Source organism: Eubalaena glacialis, chromosome 10 (assembly GCF_028564815.1).
Source record: "Eubalaena glacialis isolate mEubGla1 chromosome 10, mEubGla1.1.hap2.+ XY, whole genome shotgun sequence".
Taxonomy (NCBI): domain Eukaryota; kingdom Metazoa; phylum Chordata; class Mammalia; order Artiodactyla; family Balaenidae; genus Eubalaena; species Eubalaena glacialis.
Window position 1 is genome coordinate 37,738,283 of NC_083725.1, and position 20,112 is coordinate 37,758,394.

The window sequence follows — 20,112 nt, forward strand, 5'->3', positions numbered from 1 at the left end:
CAAGCAACTCTATGCCAATAAAATGGACAACCTGGAAGAAATGGACAGATTCTTAGAAATGCACAACATGCCGAGACTGAACCAGGAAGAAATAGAAAATATGAACAGACCAATCACAAGCACTGAAATTGAAACTGTGATTAAAAATCTTCCAACAAACAAAAGCCCAGGACCAGATGGCTTCACAGGCAAATTCTATCAAACATTTAGAGAAGAGCTAACACCTATCTTTCTCAAACTCTTCCAAAATATTGCAGAGGGAGGAACACTCCCCAACTCATTCTACGAGGCCACCATCACCCTGATACCAAAACCAGACGAAGATGTCACAAAAGAAAGAAAACTACAGGCCAATATCACTGATGAACATAGGTGCAAAAATCCTCAACAAAATACTAGCAAACAGAATCCAACAGCACATTAAAAGGATCATACACCATGATCAAGTGGGCTTTATTCCAAGAATGCAAGGACTCTTCAATATACGCAAATCAATCAACGTGATACACCATATTAACAAATTGAAGGAGAAAAACCATATGATCATCTCAATAGATGCAGAGAAAGCTTCTGACAAAATTCAACACCCATTTATGATAAAAGCCCTGCAGAAAGTAGGCATAGAGGGAACTTTCCTCAACATAATAAAGGCCATATATGACAAACCCACAGCCAATATTGTCCTCAATGGTGAAAAACTGAAACCATTTCCACTAAGATCAGGAACAAGACAAGGTTGCCCACTCTCACCACTATTATTCAACATAGTTTTGGAAGTGTTAGCCACAGCAATCAGAGAAGAAAAAGAAATAAAAGGAATCCAAATCGGAAAAGAAAAAGTAAAGCTGTCACTGTTTGCAGATGACATGATACTATACATAGAGAATCCTAAAGATGCTACCAGAAAACTACTAGAGCTAATCAATGAATTTGGTAAAGTAGCAGGATACAAAATTAATGCACAGAAATCTCTTGCATTCCTATACACTAATGATGAAAAATCTGAAAGTGAAATTAAGAAAACACTCCCGTTTACCATTGTAACAAAAAGAATAAAATATCTAGGAATAAACCTACCTAAGGAGACAAAAGAGCTGTATGCAGAAAATTATAAGACACTGATGAAAGAAATTAAAGATGATACAAATAGATGGAGATATATACCATGTTCTTGGATTGGAAGAATCAACATTGTGAAAATGACTCTACTACCCAAAGCAATCTACAGATTCAATGCAATCCCTATCAAACTACCACTGGCATTTTTCACAGAACTAGAACAAAAAATTTCACAATTTGTATGGAAACACAAAAGACCCCGAATAGCCAAAGCAATCTTGAGAACGAAAAATGGAGCTGGAGGAATCAGGCTCGCTGACTTCAGACTATATTACAAAGCTACAGTAATCAAGACAGTTTTGTACTGGCACAAACAGAGAAATACACATCAATGGAACAGGATAGAAAGCCCAGAGATAAACCCACGCACATATGGTCACCTTATCTTTGATAAAGGAGGCAAGCATATACAGTGGAGAAAAGACAGCCTCTTCAATAAGTGGTGCTGGGAATATTGGACAGGTACATGTAAAAGTATGACATTAGAACACTCCCTGACACCATACACAAAAATAAACTCAAAATGGATTAAAGACCTAAGTGTAAGGCCAGACACTATCAAACTCTTAGAGGAAAACATAGGCAGAACACTCTATGACATAAATCACAGCAAGATCCTTTTTGACCCAGCTCCTAGAGAAATGGAAATAAAAACACAAATAAACAAATGGGACCTAATGAAACTTAAAAGCTTTTGCACAGCAAAGGAAACCATAAACAAGACCAAAAGACAACCCTCAGAATGGGAGGAAATATTTGCAAATGAAGCAACTGACAAAGGATTAATCTCCAAAATTTACAAGCAGCTCATGCAGCTCAATAACAAAAAAACAAACAACCCAATCCAAAAATGGGCAGAAGACCTAAATAGACATTTCTCCAAAGAAGATATACAGATTGCCAACAGACACATGAAAGAATGCTCAACATCATTAATCATTAGAGAAATGCAAATCAAAACTACAATGAGATATCATCTCACACCGGTCAGAATGGCCATCATCAAAAAATCTAGAAACAATAAATGCTGGAGAGGGTGTGGAGAAAAGGGAACCTTCTTGCACTGTTGGTGGGAATGTAAATGGATACAGCCACTATGGAGAACAGTATGGAGGTTCCTTAAAAAACTAAAAATAGAACTACCGTACGACCCAGCAATCCCACTACTGGGCGTATACCCTGAGAAATCCATTATTCAAAAAGAGTCATGTACTAAAATGTTCATTGCAGCTCTATTTACAATAGCCAGGACATGGAAGCAACCTAAGTGTCCATCATCGGATGAATGGATAAAGAAGATGTGGCACATATATACAATGGAATATTACTCAGCCATAAAAAGAAATGAAATGGAGGTATTTGTAGCGAGGTGGATGGAGTTAGAGTCTGTCATACAGAGTGAAGTAAGTCAGAAAGAGAAAAACAAATACAGTATGCTAACACATATATATGGAATCTAAGGAAAAAAAAAAAAAGGTCATGAAGAACCTAGTGGCAAGACGGGAATAAAGACACAGACCTACTAGAGAATGGACTTGAGGATATGGGGAGGGGGAGGGGTGAGATGTGACAGGGTGAGAGAGTGGCATGGACATATATACACTACCAAATGTAAAACAGATAGCTAGTGGGAAGCAGCCGCATAGCACAGGGAGATCAGCTCGGTGCTTTGTGACCAGCTAGAGGGGTGGGATAGGGAGGGTGGGAGGGAGGGAGATGCAAGAGGGAAGAGATATGGGAACATATGTATATGTATAACTGATTCACTTTGTTATAAAGCAGAAACTAACACACCATTGTAAAGCAATTATACTCCAATAAAGATGTTTAAAAAAAACAAAAAACAAAAAATAAAAATAAAATGAGATAAAATATAAAAAAATAAATAAATAAATAAATATACCAAAATGGATAAATACTATCAATAATCAAATGGCCAAAAAAATATCCCACTTTGCTAGTAAACAAATGTATAAAAATAAAAGCAAAGAAAAAGTCTGCTTACCAATCACAGTAGCACAGACTATAAAGAATGATAGTACTACTATTGAAAATCATGTAATAAAAATCATTTTACTGAAAGTATAATTTCTTCAATATTTCTGTACAGAAATTTTGCAATACATATCTCACTTTAAGTGTCTATATCCTCTAAATTGACAATTTCCCTTTTAGTAATTCATGTAAGAAAGTAACAAGGTAAGTAAGCAAAATGCATCAGAAAAGATGATCAGCACAGTGTTGTTTCACAGGGGAGAAAATAAAAATATATAAATGTCCCTCCACTGAAATTAAATAAATAACGGTAAAATCATATAAATATATATGTAAATATTAAGAGGTCATTAAAATATACACATTTACTGGCATCCAACTATGTCTGTTTGTGTAAGTGAAAGAAGCAGGATGTATTCTATGAGCCTACTTTTATAAAACTGTTTATTTTAAAAGTATATAATAACCAGAAAAAAATCTAAAAAAAAAAAATCAAAATATTAACAAAGATTCTCTTAAAACAAAGGATAATTTTTCTCTCTCACTTGTTTTTTGTTTGCCTACTCCTTCCTAAACCTTCTTTCTTCTGAAATTAAAAAAGAAAAACAAGACATCAATAGCTACTGAAACAGAAAGATTATTCACCCATGGTAAATGGGGGAGCTGCTTCTAAAACATACTGCTGCATGATTCCATTGTTTTATACATACACATACACACACACACACACACACTTGGTAATCGTGTCATGATGTATGTAAGTGAAATCATTATGCTGCACATCTTAAGCTTATATAGTGTTGTATGCCAAGTATATTTCAATAAAACTGGAAGAAAAAATAAATATCACTTTTTAAAAGCAAAAAAAAAAAGAGTACACATGCACACTCTCTAAACAACAACAGAAAAACTGTTACAATCTGAAACTCTGGAATACAACAAAAACTCTGAAATAAACTAAAATCTCTGAAATATACAAAATTTTTAACAGTGGTTATGTCCAGAGGTATAATATGGAGGCTTTCCTATATTATTTAAATTTCCTCACAAGAAGAAAATGTTTCTTTTACATTAAACACATGCATACTTAAATTTTACATACTTAAATTTTATATTCATTGAGTTTTATATTCAAATATGCTACATAGGTTTACATAAAAGTGAAAAGCAAAAAATGGCTATAGCAATATACACATTCGAAATTTAGTATCAAGTCAATTCAAAAGTGTTTCCTGGCACAAAACACTGACAAAGTTAATTTTTCATATAACTCTGAAAACAATATGTATCTCCTTAATACTTACCCCATATCTTTCAGCTACAATGTCTTCAAAATTTCTATTTTGTTTCTCAGCTTGTTCCTTCATTCTTTGGTAAGACTTCCTTAGCCAGCTTAAACCACCATCTTCTACTACTGAAATTAAATTCCAATATTAAATGTCAGTTATACTTTTCACATGGTTATGCAGAATACTTATTGGTACTACAATGATTTCTAACTATAAAATTACATATTATTCCTTGAATATATAAAAATCATAAATACATTTAAAATTCAACATATACTTGAGTGCCTATATATGAAAGGTACAGTTCTACAATTATGAGAAAGGAAAAAATAAAACTACCCTCAAAAACACTGCCATCTAAGAGAATGAGAATAAAAGGACATAAATAATTATAACAAAAATAATATTTGATAAATATTATAAAGAGCTATAAAGTTATACAAAAATGAAAAAAAAGGAAGGATTGCCTCTAAATGTGAGGTCAGGGAAAATTTCACAAACCAGGCTGAAAAAATGAGTTGGATTTCTATAATCAAAGATAAGAGTAGGAAGGGCATTCCTAAAAATAAATAAGGAATAAAGGTATACACATGGGGTGGAAAAGCTATTTCAGATACAACACAAAGAACAAATAAGGAGCTGAGAGCAGTCAAGAGGGTGGAATAGGAGGACCTGGGGTTCACTTCTCCCCACAAGTACATCAAGAATATATCTACAAGTGGAACAATTCGCATAGAGCACCTGCTGAACACTAGCAGAGGATCCTGGACACCTAAAAGGACAAGAGAAGATCCCTGCGTAACCAGGTAGGATGAAGGAGAGAAAGGGAAGAAAAGGAAAAGAGGAAACGGGATGGGATCCACACTGCTGGGGAGGAGCTGAAGGAGAGGAGAGATTACCACACCCAGGGAGGCCCCCTTACCAGTGGCAAAATATGCTGAAATAGAGGTGTGGATTCAGGGGCTATTGGAAGAAAAGTGCAGTGGCTGATCTGTGGCAGTCAGGAGAGAACGAGACTTCCATGGACAGTCTGTATCACAGCCCTGCGCACCTCAGCCTGAGACAGGTGTCCACTAATGTGGGCAGGGGCTGGGTGCTGACGCGAGATGTTATGAGAGCAGACCCAGGGAGAGGACTGCTGTTGGCTGTGTGGATACAGCCTGAAGGGTCGAGAGTGAGGAGCTCAGCTGCATAGAGACAGCCTGTGGGGACAGGATTGAGGAGTTCTGCAGCAGGGAATGCTCCTGGAAGAAGTAGGACTACCTTAGAAGCAAGGCGCCATTGTTGAGTGGCACACAAGGGACGGGGCCACCATCACAGCCTCTCTCCCCACACGCCAGCCCCGGACTCCACGGCCACTGGGAGGGATTCCCAACAGAGTGCCCATGCCCCAGTCATTGCAACCTTGTCCCCCTCACACCTGAGCGAGTGCGCATGCCCCAGTCGTAGGCACCTTATTCCCTCCTGCCTGAGCAAGCATGCATGCCCCAATCGATCACCACCTCTGGCCAATCCCACCTAAGTGAGTAAGAATCTCCCACTCAGTTGCTGCCTTCACCCCCTCTCGCCTGGGTTGAGAGCAGATACTTGAGGTTGGCCCACACACCGAGATGGGACCGAAACCAAAGCTGAGCCCCCATGGCTGTACGACTAAGGAAGAGGAATTAAAATCTCTCCATACAGCTTGCACAAGCCGCAGATTTAACCCCCATGATCAGCCTGGTATATCCAACACCTGCAGAACAACTGAATAGATGAGTGCTCCCAGAACTGAGATGGGTCTAGCTTTGGCAGCTGTGGACTTTGGGGACATGTGCACATGGGAGTTGGGGCAGGTCAGAGTCTGTGTTGCAACCACACTGCCCACAGCAGGTCCAGAGACTTACCTGAAAGGTCTTTGAGGGCCTCCTGGGGAGGTGGAGGTTGGCTATGGCTCACCATGGGGGCAAAGACACTGATAGCAGAGCCCCTAGGGAATTATTTTGTTCTGTTTTGTTTTGTTGTTTTAATTAATTTATTCATTTAAAATTTTAAATGTATTTTTTTATTGGTCTATTGGGGTTTTTTGTTTGTTTTGTCTTTTTTGTTTTTGTCTTTTCTTTTCTTTTTTGTTTTGGAGTTTTTTTCTCTTTTTCTGTTTGTTTCCTTTTGTTTTCTTGTCATTTTTGTGTGTTTATTTTTTGTCATCTTTGCTTTTTGTATTGTTTTTGTTAGTTATGTTTCTACTGTTTGTTTTCATTTTGAGGTATTTTTGTTTGGTTGGTGGTTGTCTACTTTGTTTTCTTTGTGGGTTTTTTTGGATCTTTTTGGTTTTGTTTGCTTCCTTTTGGTTTTCTGTTTCTCTTGGTTTTTGTCGCTTTTCTGTTTTTTTTCTTGTTTTTCTGTTTGTTTGTTGTTGGCCACACCACGTGGCTTGCAAGTTCTTCCTTGGTTCCCCAGCTGGGGTTTGAACCTGAGCCCCGCAGTGGAAGCGCGAAGTCCTGGCCACTGGACCTTCAGAGAATTCCTGGACCCAGGGAATATTAATCAGTGTGAGCTCTCCCAGAGGTCCTCATCTCAGCAACAAGACCTGGCTCCCCCCAACAGCCTGCAAGCTCCAGTGCTGGATGTCTCAGGCAAAACAACCGGCAAGACATGTACACAACCCCAACCATCAGCAGACAGGCTGCCAAAAGTCGTCCTATGCTCGAGACACCCCAAAATACAGCTCTTGCCACGGCCCTGCCTACCCAGCTCCAACCACCGGAGCACAGGCACCAGTCCCTCCAACCAGGAAGCCTACACAAGCCCCAACATCCCCCACAACGGGGCAGACACCAGAAGCAAGAGGAACTACGACCCTGCAGCCTGCGCAAAGGTGAGGACGAACATAGTAAGTTACACAAAATAAAAGAACAGAGGAATGTGCTGCAGACAAAGGCGTAAGATAGAAACATAAAAGATCAAATAAATGAAAAGGAACTAGGCAATCTACCCAAAAAGAATTCAGAGTAATGATAGTAAAGATGATGCAAGATATCAAAAACAGAACGGAGGCACGGATCGAAAATATACAAGAAATGATTAACAAAAACCTAGAGGAACCTAAGAACAAACAGTGATGAACAATACAATAATGAAATGAAAACTGCTCTAGAAGGAATCAGTAGCAGAATAATTGAAGCAGAAGAACGGGTAAGTGAGCTGTAAGACAGAATGGGGGAAATCACTGCAGTGGAACAGAATAAAGAAAAGAAAGAAAAGAAATTAGGACAGTCTCAGAGACCTCTGGGACAACATTAAAGGAACCAATATTCGAATTATAGGGGTCCCAGAAAAAGAAGAGAAAGAGAAAGAGTCTGAGAAAATATTTGAAGGGATTATAGTTGAAAAGTTCCCTAACATGGGAAAGGAAATAGTTGCCCAAGCCTAGGAAGCATAGAGAGTCCCATACAGGATAAACCCAAGGAGAAACATGTTGAGACACATATGAATCAAACAAACAAAAATTAAATACAAAGAAAAAATATTAAAAGCAACAAGGGAAAAGCAACACATAACATACAAGGGAATCCCCATAAGGTTATCAGCTGATATCTCAGCAGAAACTCTGCAAGCCAGAACGGAGTGGCAGGATAAATTTAAAGTACTAAAAGGGAAAAAACCTACAACCAAGATTAATCTGCCCAGCAAGGCTGCCATTCAGAATCAACTGAGAAATCAAAAGCATTACAGACAAACAAAAGCTAAGAGGAAATTCAGCACCACCAAACTAGCTTTACAACAAATGCTAAATGAACTTCTCTAGGCAAGAAACACAGAGAAGAAAAAGACCTACAAAAACAAACTGAAAACAATTTAAAAAATAACAATAGCAACATGCATATCAATAATTACCTTAAATGCAAATAGATCAAATCCTCCAGCCAAAGGTACAGACTGGCTGAATGGATACAAAAACAAGACATGTATATATACCGTCTACAAGAGACCCACTTCAGCTCTAGGGACACATACAGACTGAAAGTGAGGGAATGGAAAAAATATATTCCATGCAAATGGAAATCAAGAGAAGGCTGGAGTAGCAATTCTCATCTCACACAAAATAGACTTTAAAATACAGACTGTTACAAGAGACAAGAAAGAACACTACATAATGATCAAAGGATCAGTCCATGAAGAAAACATAACAATTGTAAATATATGCACCCTACATAGGAGCACCTCAACATAAGGCAAATACTAACAGCCAAAAAAGGGGAAATTGACAGTAACACAATAATAGTGGAGGATATCAAGATCCCACTTAAACCAATGGATACATCATCCAGACAGAAAGTTAAGGAAAACACAAGCCTTAAATGACACATTAGACCAAATACACTTAATTGATATTTATAGGACATTATATCCAAAAGCAGCAGAAAACACTTTCTTCTCAAGTGCACATGGAACATTCTCCAGAATAGGTCACATCTTGGGTCAAAAATCAAGCCTTGAAAAATTTAAGAAAATTGAAATCATGTCAAGCATCTTTTCTGACCACAACACTATGAGGTTAGAAATCAATTACAGGGGAAAAAAAAAACTGTAAAAAACACAAACACATGGAAGCTAAACAATATGTTATTAAATAATCAATGGATCACTGAAGAAATCAAAGAGGAAATCAAAAAATACCTAGAGACAAATGACACCAAATACATGACACTGCAAAATGTATGGGACACAGCAAAAGTAGTTCTAAAAGGAAAGTTTATAGCAATACAAGCTTACCTCGAAAAACAAGAAAAATCTCAAGTAAACAACCTATCCTTACATCTAAAGCAACTAGAAAAAGAAAAACAAACAAAACCCAAGGTTAGTAGAAGGAAAGAAATCATAAAGATCAGAGCAGAATAAATGAAATAGACATGAAGAAAACAATAGCAAAGATCAATAAAACTAAAAGCTGGTTCTTTGAGAAGATAAACAAAATTGATAAACCTTCAGCCAGACTCATCAAAAAAAAGAGGGAGAGGATTCAAAGCAATAAAATTACAAATAAAAAAACAGACATTACAATGGACACCACAGAAATAGAAAGGATCATAAGAAATTAGTACAGGCAACTCTATACCAATAAAATGAACAACGTAGAAGAAATGGACAAATTCGTAGAAACTTACAAGACTGAACCAGGAAGACACAGAAAATATGAACAAACCAATCACAAGCACTGAAATTGAAACTGTGATTACAAATCTTCCAACAAACAAAAGTCCAGGACCAGATGGTTTCACAGGCAAATTCTATCCAACATGTAGAGAAGAGATAACACCTACCATTCTGAAACTCTTCCCAAAAATTGCAGAGAAAGGAGCACTCCCAAACTCATTCTATGAGGCTACCATCACCCTGATACCAAAACCAGACAAAGATACCACAAAAAAAGAAAATTTATAGGTCAATATCACTAATGAATATAGACACAAAAATCCTCAACAAAGTACTAGCAAACCGAATCCAACAGCACATTAAAAGGATAATATACTCTGATCAAGTGGGATTTATCCCAGGGTTGCAAGGATTCTTCAATATACACAAATCTAACAACGTGATACACCACATTAACAAACTGAAGAATAAAATCCATATAATCATCTCAATAGACGCAGAAAAAACTATAACAAAGTTCAACACCCATTTACGACAAAAAACCCCCCAGAAAGTGGGCTAAGAGGGAACCTACCTCAACATAAAAGAGTCCATATACAATAAAACCTACAGCTAACAATTAGTCAATGGTGAAAAGCTGAAAGCATTTCCTGTAAGATCAAGAACAAAGCAAGGATGACCACTCTCGCCACTACTACTCAACATAGTTTTGCAAGTCCTAGCCACAGCAATCAGAGAAGAAAAACAAATAAAAGGAATCCAAATTGGAAAAGAAGAAGTAAAACTGCCACTGTTTGCAGACGACATGACACTATGCATAGAAAATCCTAAAGATGCTATGAGAAAACTACTAGTACTCATAAATGAATTTGGTACAGTTGCTGTATACAAAATTAATACACAGAAATCTCTTGCATTCTTACACACTAACAACAAAAAATCAGAAAGAGAACTTAAGGAAACAATCTCATTTACCACTGCATCAAAACGAATAAAATACCTAGGAATACATCTACCTAAGGAAACAAAAGACCAGTACTCAGAAAACTATAAAATACTGATGAAAAAAGTAAAAGATGACACAAACAGATGGAGAGATACGTTCTTGGACCGGAAGAATCAACACTGTCAAAATGACTATACTACTCAAAGCAATCTACAGATTCAATGCAATCCCTATCAAACTACCACTGGCATTTTTCACAGAGTTAGAACAAAAAATTTCACAATTTGTATGGAAACACAAAAGACCCCGAATAGCCAAAGCAATCTTGAGAAAGAAAAACAGAGCTGGTGGAATCAGGTTCCTGGACTTCAGACTATACAAAGCTACAGTAATCAAGACAGTATGGTACTGGCACAAAAACAGAAATATAGATCAATGGAACAGGATAGAAAGCCCAGAGATAAACCCACGCACATATGGTCACCTTATTTTTGATAAAGGAGGCAAGAATATACAATGCAGAAAAAATAGCCTCTTCAATAAGTGGTGCTGGGAACACTGGACAGCTACATGTAAAAGAATGAAAATAGAACATCCCTAACACCGTACACAAACATAAACTCAAAATGGATTAAAGACCTAAATGTAAGGCCAGACACTATAAAACTCTTAGACAAAAACATAGGCAGAACACTCTGTGACATAAATCACAGCAAGATCCTTTTGACCCCCTTCCTAGAGAAATGGAAATAAAATAAATAAATAAACAAATGGGACCTAATGAAAATTAAAAGCTTTTGTACAGCAAAGGAACCCATAAACAAGATGAAAAGACAACCCTCAGAATGGGGGAAAATATTCGCAAATGAAGCAACTGACAACGGATTAATCTCCAAAATTTACAAGCAGCTCTTGCAGCTCAATATCAAAAAAACAAACAACCCAATCCAAAAATGGGCAGAAGACCTAAATAGACATTTCTCCAAAGGACAGATTGCCAACAAACACATGAAAGTATGCTCAACATCACTAATCTGTAGAGAAATGCAAATCAAAACTACAATGAGGTATCACCTCAAACCAGTCAGAATGGCCATCAGCAAAAAGTCTACAAACAATAAATGCTGGAGAGGGTGTGGAGAAAAGGGAACCCACTTGCACTGTTGGTGGGAATGTAAATGGATACAGCCACTATGGAGAACAGTATGGAGGGTCCTTAAAAACTAAAAATAGAACCACCATACGACCCAGCAATCCCACTACTGGGCATATACCCTGAGAAAACCAAAATTCAAAAAGAGACATGTACCACAATGTTCACTGCAGCTCTATTTAAGATAGCCAGGACATGGAAGCAACCTAAATGTCCATCGGCAGATGAATGGATAAAGAAGATGTGGCACATATATACAATGGAATATTACTCAGATATAAAAAGAAACGAAATTGAGCTATTTGTAGTGAGGTGGATGAACCTAGAGTCTGTCATACAGAGTGAAGTCAGAAAAAGAAAAACAAATACCATATGCTAACACATATATATGGAATCTAAAAAAAAAATCATTCTGAAGAACCTAGGGGCAGGACAGGAATAAAGACGCAGACGTAGAGAATGGACTTTAGGACACAGGGAGGCGGAAGGGTAAGCTGGGATGAAGTGAGAGTGGCACGGACTTATATATACTACCAAATGTAAAATAGCTAGCTAGTGGGAAGCAGCCACATAGCACAGTGAGATCAGCTCGGCGCTTTGTGACCACCTAGAGGGGTGGGATAGGGAGGTTGGGAGGGAGACGCAAGAGGGAGGAGATATGGGTATATATGTATATGTATAGCTGATTCACTTTGTTATAAAGCAGAAACGAACACACCATTGTAAAGCAATTATACTCCAATAAAGATGTTTAAAAGAAACAACAACAGAGCTGGAGGAATCAGGCTCCCTGACTTCAGACTACACTACAAACCTACAGTCATCAAGACACTATGGTACAGTATGGTACTGGTACAAAAACAGAAATATACATCAATGGAACAGCATAGAAAGCCCAGAGATAAACCCACACACCTACAGTCACCTTATCTTTGACAAAGGAGGCAAGAATATACAATGGAGAAAAGACAGTCTCTTCAATAAGTGGTGCTGGGAAAACTGGCCAGCTACATGTTAAAGAATGAAATTAGAGCACACCCTAACACCATACACAATAATAAACTCAAAATGGATTAAAGACCTAAATGTAAGGCCAGATACTATAAAACTGTTAGAGGAAAACATACGGAGAACACTCTTTGACATAAACTGCAGCAAGATATTTTTCCATCCACCTTCTAAAATAATGAAAATAAAAACAAAACTAAACAAATGGGACCTAGTTAATTTATTAATTAAACTTAAAAGCTTTTGCACAGCAAAGGAAACCATAAACAAGACGAAAAGACAACCCTCAGAATGGAAGAAAATATTTGCAAAAAAGCAACTGACAAGGGATTAATCTCCAAAGTTTACATGCAGCTCAATATCAAAAAAGCAAACCAATCAAAAAATGGGCAGAAGATCTAAATAGACATTACGCCAAAGAAGACATACAGATGGCCAAACAGCACATGATAAGATGCTCAACATCACTAATTATTAGAGAAATGCAAATCAAAACTACAATAAGGTATCACCTCACGCAAGTCAGAATGGCCATCATCAATAAAGTCTACAAACAATAAGTGCTGGAGAGGGTGTGGAGAAAAGGGAACCCTCCTACACTGTTGGTGGGAATGCAAACTGGTACAGCCACTATGGAGAACAGTATGGAGGTTCCTCAAAAAAGTAAAAATAGAGCTACCATAAAATCCAGCAGTCTCACTCCTGGGCATATATCCGGAGAAAACCAGAATTCAAAAGGATGCATGCACCCCGATGATCACTGCAGCACTATCAACAATAGCCAAGAGATGGAAGCATCTTAAATGTGCATCAACAGAGGAATGCATAAAGAAGATGTGGTACATATATATACAACTAAACATTACACACCCATAAAAAAGAACAAAATAATGCCATTTGCAGCAACATGGATGGACCTCGAGATTCTCATACTTAGTGACTTAAGTCAGAGAAAGAAAGACAAATATCATATGATACCATTTACATGTCAAATCTAAAAAAAGGCTACAAATTAACTTATCTACAAAACCGAAATAGAGATACAGAGGTAGAAAATAAACTAATGGTTACTGGGGGGTGGGGGTGGGGGAGGGATAAATTGGAAGATTGGGATTGACACATACACACTACTATATATAAAATAGGTAACTAGTAAGGACCTCCTCTACTCAATACTCTGTAATAGCCTCTATGGGAAAACAATCTTAAAAAGAGCAGATATATGTATTTGTGTAACAGATTCACTTTGCTGTACACCTGAAACTAACACAACATTGTAAATCAATTATACCCCAATAAAATTTTTTTCAAAATAAATAAATGAAATAAAATATATTAATAGTTTTTAAAAAAGAACAAATAAGGAAATTACAGCTAATGCAGAACTATCTGCATTATCATAGATAATAATACAGATATTAACGCAGAACTATAATAACAATGAAACAAATTATTCTAGTTGTGATTACCAACTATGGAAATCTGAATGCCTCCAACAAACTTTATTAGGCTGCTTATATTTCCTTCTATATACATCATACTTTTCATTTGCATATAGGAAATCTAATCAATAAATAAAACTGTTCCTGATTTTCCTTGTTCAAAAATAGAACTAGTTTAGATCACCGCAGCTCTATAACCCACAAAATAGAGACCCCAAAAGACATGTACAAGAATCTTCATAGCAAGAAATCTGCAGTAATCCCAGCCTAGAATCAACCCAAATGCCCATCTTCAGTAAAATGAATATAGATTATAAATTATGATATATATATTCCTAAAATAGACTGCTACATAGCAATGAGAATAAATGACTATATACCCAACAACACAAGTGAATCTGAAAATGGGCACAAAAGTAGCAGGAAACAAAAGAGGGCACAGTATATGATTCCAGGCAAAGCAGATTTTTGGTGCTAGAACCCTCTGGCAAGAGCACAGTGACTATAAGAGCCACAAAGTGAATCCTTGGGATGATAAAAATGTTCTGTTTCTGAAACTGTATGCTGATTGCACAGATGTTTTCACTTTGTAAAACTACAGCTGACCCTTCAACAACACATGTTTGAACTATGTGGGTTTACTTACACTTGGATTTTTTTCAATAGCAAATACTACAATACTACACAACCTGCAGTTGGCTGGATCCATGGTTGGCTGAATCCACAAATACAGAGGGCCAACTAAAAGTCACATGCAGATTTTCAACTGCACAGAGGGTAGGTGCCCCTAACCCCCATGTTGTTCAACAGTCAACTGTAATCAGTCTGTATACTAACGATTTGTGTATTTTTCTATATATGTGTTGAATGTAAATAAAAAGTTTACTTTAAAAAAAAGATTTTTCAATTCTGAAATTAATTCTGTCCCTCACTCAAATCTCAAAAGTTTATCTTCACTAAGCTCTCTCTTCTAAAATAACGGGTCTTACTTTACATGCTTAAAATACTGTGTATTTCAAATCCAGGTCTCTAGTTAACTCAATGATTCACTTTTCATTTAAGTTTATTTTGCTCTTGCTCTTTTTTTTTCATTTATATATTCTGTGAGTTCAAAATTAACAATGTAGCTACTCAAGGAAGTTAGTCTAAATCTGCAATTTAGACAGTGATAAGAGACACCCACTGTAAATAACACCCATATTAATGTTCTAGCTATATAATTAAAATTTTTATTCCAAGAAGTTATCTGTGAAACTGACAAACTGATGGACACAGTGAAAATTTTAATTCATGCTCATGGAGTTCTCATAGAAATGGGACCTAAGAAGGGACCAAAGGAGCCAGTTTTTACACTTTTTAGACAGAGAAACACTAAATTTATAAGAAATTTATAGGACAAAATTAACTTAGGCTTTGGGTGCTTAATTAGGGAAGAATCTAAACTGAGTTTGGGCTTGGGGTAATAAATTAAAGAAGTAACAAGGTCTGTTTGTATAGGCTTTTTGACCTCAAATTCCCTATCTCTGGTGATGAGAATTTCCTTCTACCTTCATTTTTCATATGCAATTTATTCCCTACTTTCAGGAAGACAGAGAGGAGGCTCAAAGTGTCCCTCTTGCATCAGCTCTTTCTTAAGTAACTTTAATTCAAAATAATCAACATGCCATTGAGGCACACTTTGGGGCAACGTACCCTGGGCCCCAACAATAGCAATAATAAAATATTCATAACAAGAGAATTCACCAAATTGAATATTTAGAAAGCAAACAAAAATACCAACTCCAGTACCATCTATCAAGAAATTCAACCCAACAAATATTTTGTGAACACTTACTATGAATATGAAAATCTGTTAAACACAGCAGGAAATCAAAACATAATAAGGGGGTAAAACATGGGTGAATGGGGTATCTACTCACTAAAAAATAACTTTTTTAAAAAAACAAACAAAAAAACCATGAATAAGGCATGGTCTCTGTCCTCTATCTGAGATAAAGATATATCAAATAATTACAGTAAATTCATTGGTATGGAGCACTTAATATATGCCTGTAGCTGAAGTCTGTTTATTATAAGTCAGAAATTAAGAGACTGAGAATATGCTTCCATAATTAAATGTTATATTATTATAGACAAAATACAACCAAGTGAATCTGGGCTACATCCTCATTTTTCTCAGAAGACAGGATAACATAAAAATAGCAATAGGAGAGGAGAAGATGGTGGAAGAGTAAGACGCGGAGATCACCTTCCTCCCCACAGATACATCAGAAATACATGTACACATGGAACTGCTCCTATAGAACACCCACTGAACGCTGGCAGAAGACCTCAGACCTCCCAAAAGTCAAGAAACTCCCCATGTACCTGGATAGGACCAAAAAAAAAAGAAAAAACAGAGACAAAAGAATAGGGACGGGACCTGCACCAGTGGGAGGGAGCTGTGAAGGAGGAAAGGTTTCCACACACAAGGGAGCCCCTTCGCAGGCGGAGACAGCGGGTGGCGGAGGGGGGAAGCTTCGGAGCCACGGAGGAGAGTGCAGCAACAGGGGTGCAGAGTGCCAAGCGGAGAGATTCCCGCACAGAGGAGCGGTGCCGACCAGCACTCACCAGCCCGAGAGGCTTGTCTGCTCACCCGCCGGGGTGGGCGGGGGCTGGGAGCTGAGGCTCAGGCTTAGGTCAGATCGCAGGGAGAGGAATGGGGTTGGCAGCGAGACACAGCCTGAAGGGGTTAGTGCACCACAGCTAGCCGGGAGGGAGTCCGGGAAAAAGTCTGGACCTGCCGAAGAGGTAAGAGACTTTTCTTCCCTCTTTGTTTCCTGGTGCGCAAGGAGAGGGGATTAAGGGCGCTGCTTAAAGGAGCTCCAGAGATGGGCACAAGCCACGGGGCTATCAGCGCGGCTCTCAGAGACGGGCATGAGACGCTAAGGCTGCTGCTGCAGCCACCAAAAAGTCTGTGTGCGAGCACAGGTCACTATCCACACCCCCCCTCCCGGGAGCCTGTGCAGCCCGCCACTGCAAGGCTCCCGTGATCCAGGGACAACTTCCACGGGAGAACACACGGCACGCCTCAGGCTGGGGCAACTTCACGCCGACCTCTACCGTCCCAAGCTCGCCCCGCACTCCGTACCCCTCCCTCCCCCCGGCCTGAGTGAGCCAGAGGCGCCGAAGCAGCTGCTCCTTTAACCCCATCCTCTCTGAGCGAAGAACAGACGCCCTCAGGCGACCTACACGCAGAGGCAGGTCCAAATCCAAAGCTGAACCCCGGGAGCTTTCGAACAAAGAGAAAGGGAAATTTCTCCTAGCAGCCTCGGAAGCAGCGGATTAAAGCTCCACAATCAACTTTATGTACCCAGTAACTGTGGAATACCTGAATAGACAATGAATCATCCCAAATGGAGAAGGTGGACTTTGGGAGCAAGATATATTATTTTTTCCCCTTTTCCTCTTTTTGTGAGTGTGTATGTGTATGCTTCTGTGTGAGATTTTGTCTGTATAGCTTTGCTTTCACCATTTGTCCTAGGGTTCTATCCGTTCGTTTTTATTTATTTGATTTTTTACTTTTAAAAAACATTTTTCTTAATAATTATTTTTTATTTTTTATTTTAATAACTATTTTATTTTATCTTACTTTATTTTATTCTATTTTATCCTCTTTCTTTCTTTCTTTCTATTTTTTCTCCCTTTTATTCTGAGCCTTATGGATGAAACACTCTTGGTGCTCCAGCCAGGCATCAAGGCTGTGCCTCTGAGGTGGGAGAGCCAACTTCAGGACACTGGTCCACAAGAAACATCCCAGCTCCACGTAATACCAAATGGCGAAAATCTCCCAGAGATCTCCATCTCAACACCAACACCCAGCTTCACTCAATGACCAGCAAGCTACAGTGCTGGACACCCTATGCCAAACAACTAGCAAGACAGGAACACAACCCCATCCATTAGCAGAGAGGCTGCCTAAAATCATAATAAGGCCACAGACACCCCAAAACACACCACCAGATGTGGACGTGCCCACCAGAAAGACAAAATCCAGCCTCATCCACCAGAACACAGGCACTAGTCCCCTCCACCAGCAAGCCTACACAACCCACTGAACCAACCTTAGCCACTGGGGACAGACACCAAAAAAAATGGGAACTACGAACCTGCAGACTGTGAAAAGGAGACCCCAAACACAGTAAGATAGGCAAAATGAGAAGACAGAAAAACAGACAGAAGATGAAAGAGCAAGGTAAAAACACACCAGATCTAACAAATGAAGAGGAAATAGGCAGTCTACCTGAAAAAGAATTCAGAATAATGATAGTAAAGATGATCCAAAATCTTGGAAATAGAATACACAAAATGCAAGAAACATTTAACAAGGACCTAGAAGAACTAAAGAGGAAACAAACAACGATGAACAACACAATAAATGAAATTGAAAATACTCTACAAGGGATCAATAGCAGAATAACTGAGGCAGAGGAACGGAAAAGTGACCTGGAAGATAAAATAGTGGAAATAACTACTGCAGAGCAGAAGAAAGAAAAAAGAATGAAAAGAACTGAGGACAGTCTCAGAGATCTCTGGGACAACATTAAACGCACCAACATTCGAAGTACAGGGGTCCCAGAAAAGAAGAGAAAATGAAAGGGACTGAGAAAATATCTGAAGACATTATAGTTGAAAACTTCCCTAATACGGGAAAGGCAATAGTTAATCAAGTCCTGGAAGCACAGAGAGTCCCATACAGGATAAATCCAAGGAGAAACACGCCAAGACACATACTAAGCAAACTATCAAAAATTAAATATAAAGAAAATATATTAAAAGCAGCAAGGGAAAAACAAATAACACACAAGGGAATCCCCATAAGGTTAACAGCTGATCTTTCAGCAGAAACTCTGCAAGCCAGAAGGGAGTGGCAGGACATTTAAAGTGACGAAGGAGAAAAACCTACAACCAAGATTACTCTACCCAGCAAGGATCTCATTCAGATTTGATGGAGAAATTAAAACCTTTACAGACAAGAAAAAGCTGAGAGAGTTCAGCACCACCAAACCAGCTTTACAAAAAATGCTAAAGGAACTTCTCTAGGCAAGAAACACAAGAGAAGGAAAACACCTACAATAACAAACCCAAAACATTTAAGAAAATGGGAATAGGAACATACATATCGATAATTACCTTAAATGTAAATGGACTAAATGCTCCCACCAAAAGACACAGACTGGCTGAATGGATACAAAAACAAGACCCATATATATGCTGTCTACAAGAGACCCACTTCAGACCTAGGGACACACACAGACTGAAAGTGAGGGGATGGAAAAAGATATTCATGCAAATGGAAATCAAAAGAAAGCTGGAGTAGCAATTCTCATATCAGACAAAATAGACTTTAAAATAAAGACTATTCCAAGAGACAAAGAAGGACACTATATAATGATCAAGGGATCGACCCAAGAAGAAGATATAACAATTGTAAATATTTATGCACCCAACATAGGAGCACCTCAATACATAAGGCAAACACTAACAGCCATAATAGGGGAAATCGACAGTAACACAATCATAGTAGGGGACTTTAACACCCCACTTTCACCAATGGACAGATCATCCAAAATGAAAATAAATAAGGAAACACAAGCTTTAAATGATACCTTAAACAAGATGGACTTAATTGATATTTATGGGACATTCCACCCAAAAACAACAGAATACACATTTTTCTCAAGTGCTCATGGAACATTCTCCAGGATAGATCATATCTTGGGTCACAAATCAAGCCTTGGTAAATTTAAGAAAATTGAAATCGTATCAAGTATCTTTTCCGACCACAATGCTATGAGACTAGATATCAATTACAGGAAAAGATCTGTAAAAAATACAAACACATGGAGGCTAAACAATACACTACTTACTAATGAAGTGATCACTGAAGAAATCAACGGGGAAATCAAAAAATACCTAGAAACAAATGACAATGGAGACACGATGACCCAAAACCTATGGGATGCAGCAAAAGCAGTTCTAAGA

At 38.2% G+C, this 20,112-nt stretch overlaps 1 protein-coding gene across 2 annotated transcripts in view; it reads right to left on the bottom strand.

Moving 5' to 3' along the window:
- Positions 1–20,112, bottom strand: part of CWF19L2 (CWF19 like cell cycle control factor 2) — a 198,368-nt gene that overhangs the window by 128,528 nt on the left and 49,728 nt on the right. For both annotated transcript variants that reach the window (XM_061202601.1, XM_061202600.1), the window contains exon 7: positions 4,419–4,528. In XM_061202601.1, coding sequence (XP_061058584.1) covers positions 4,419–4,528 — 110 coding nt within the window. The remainder of the gene's footprint in view (positions 1–4,418; positions 4,529–20,112) is intronic.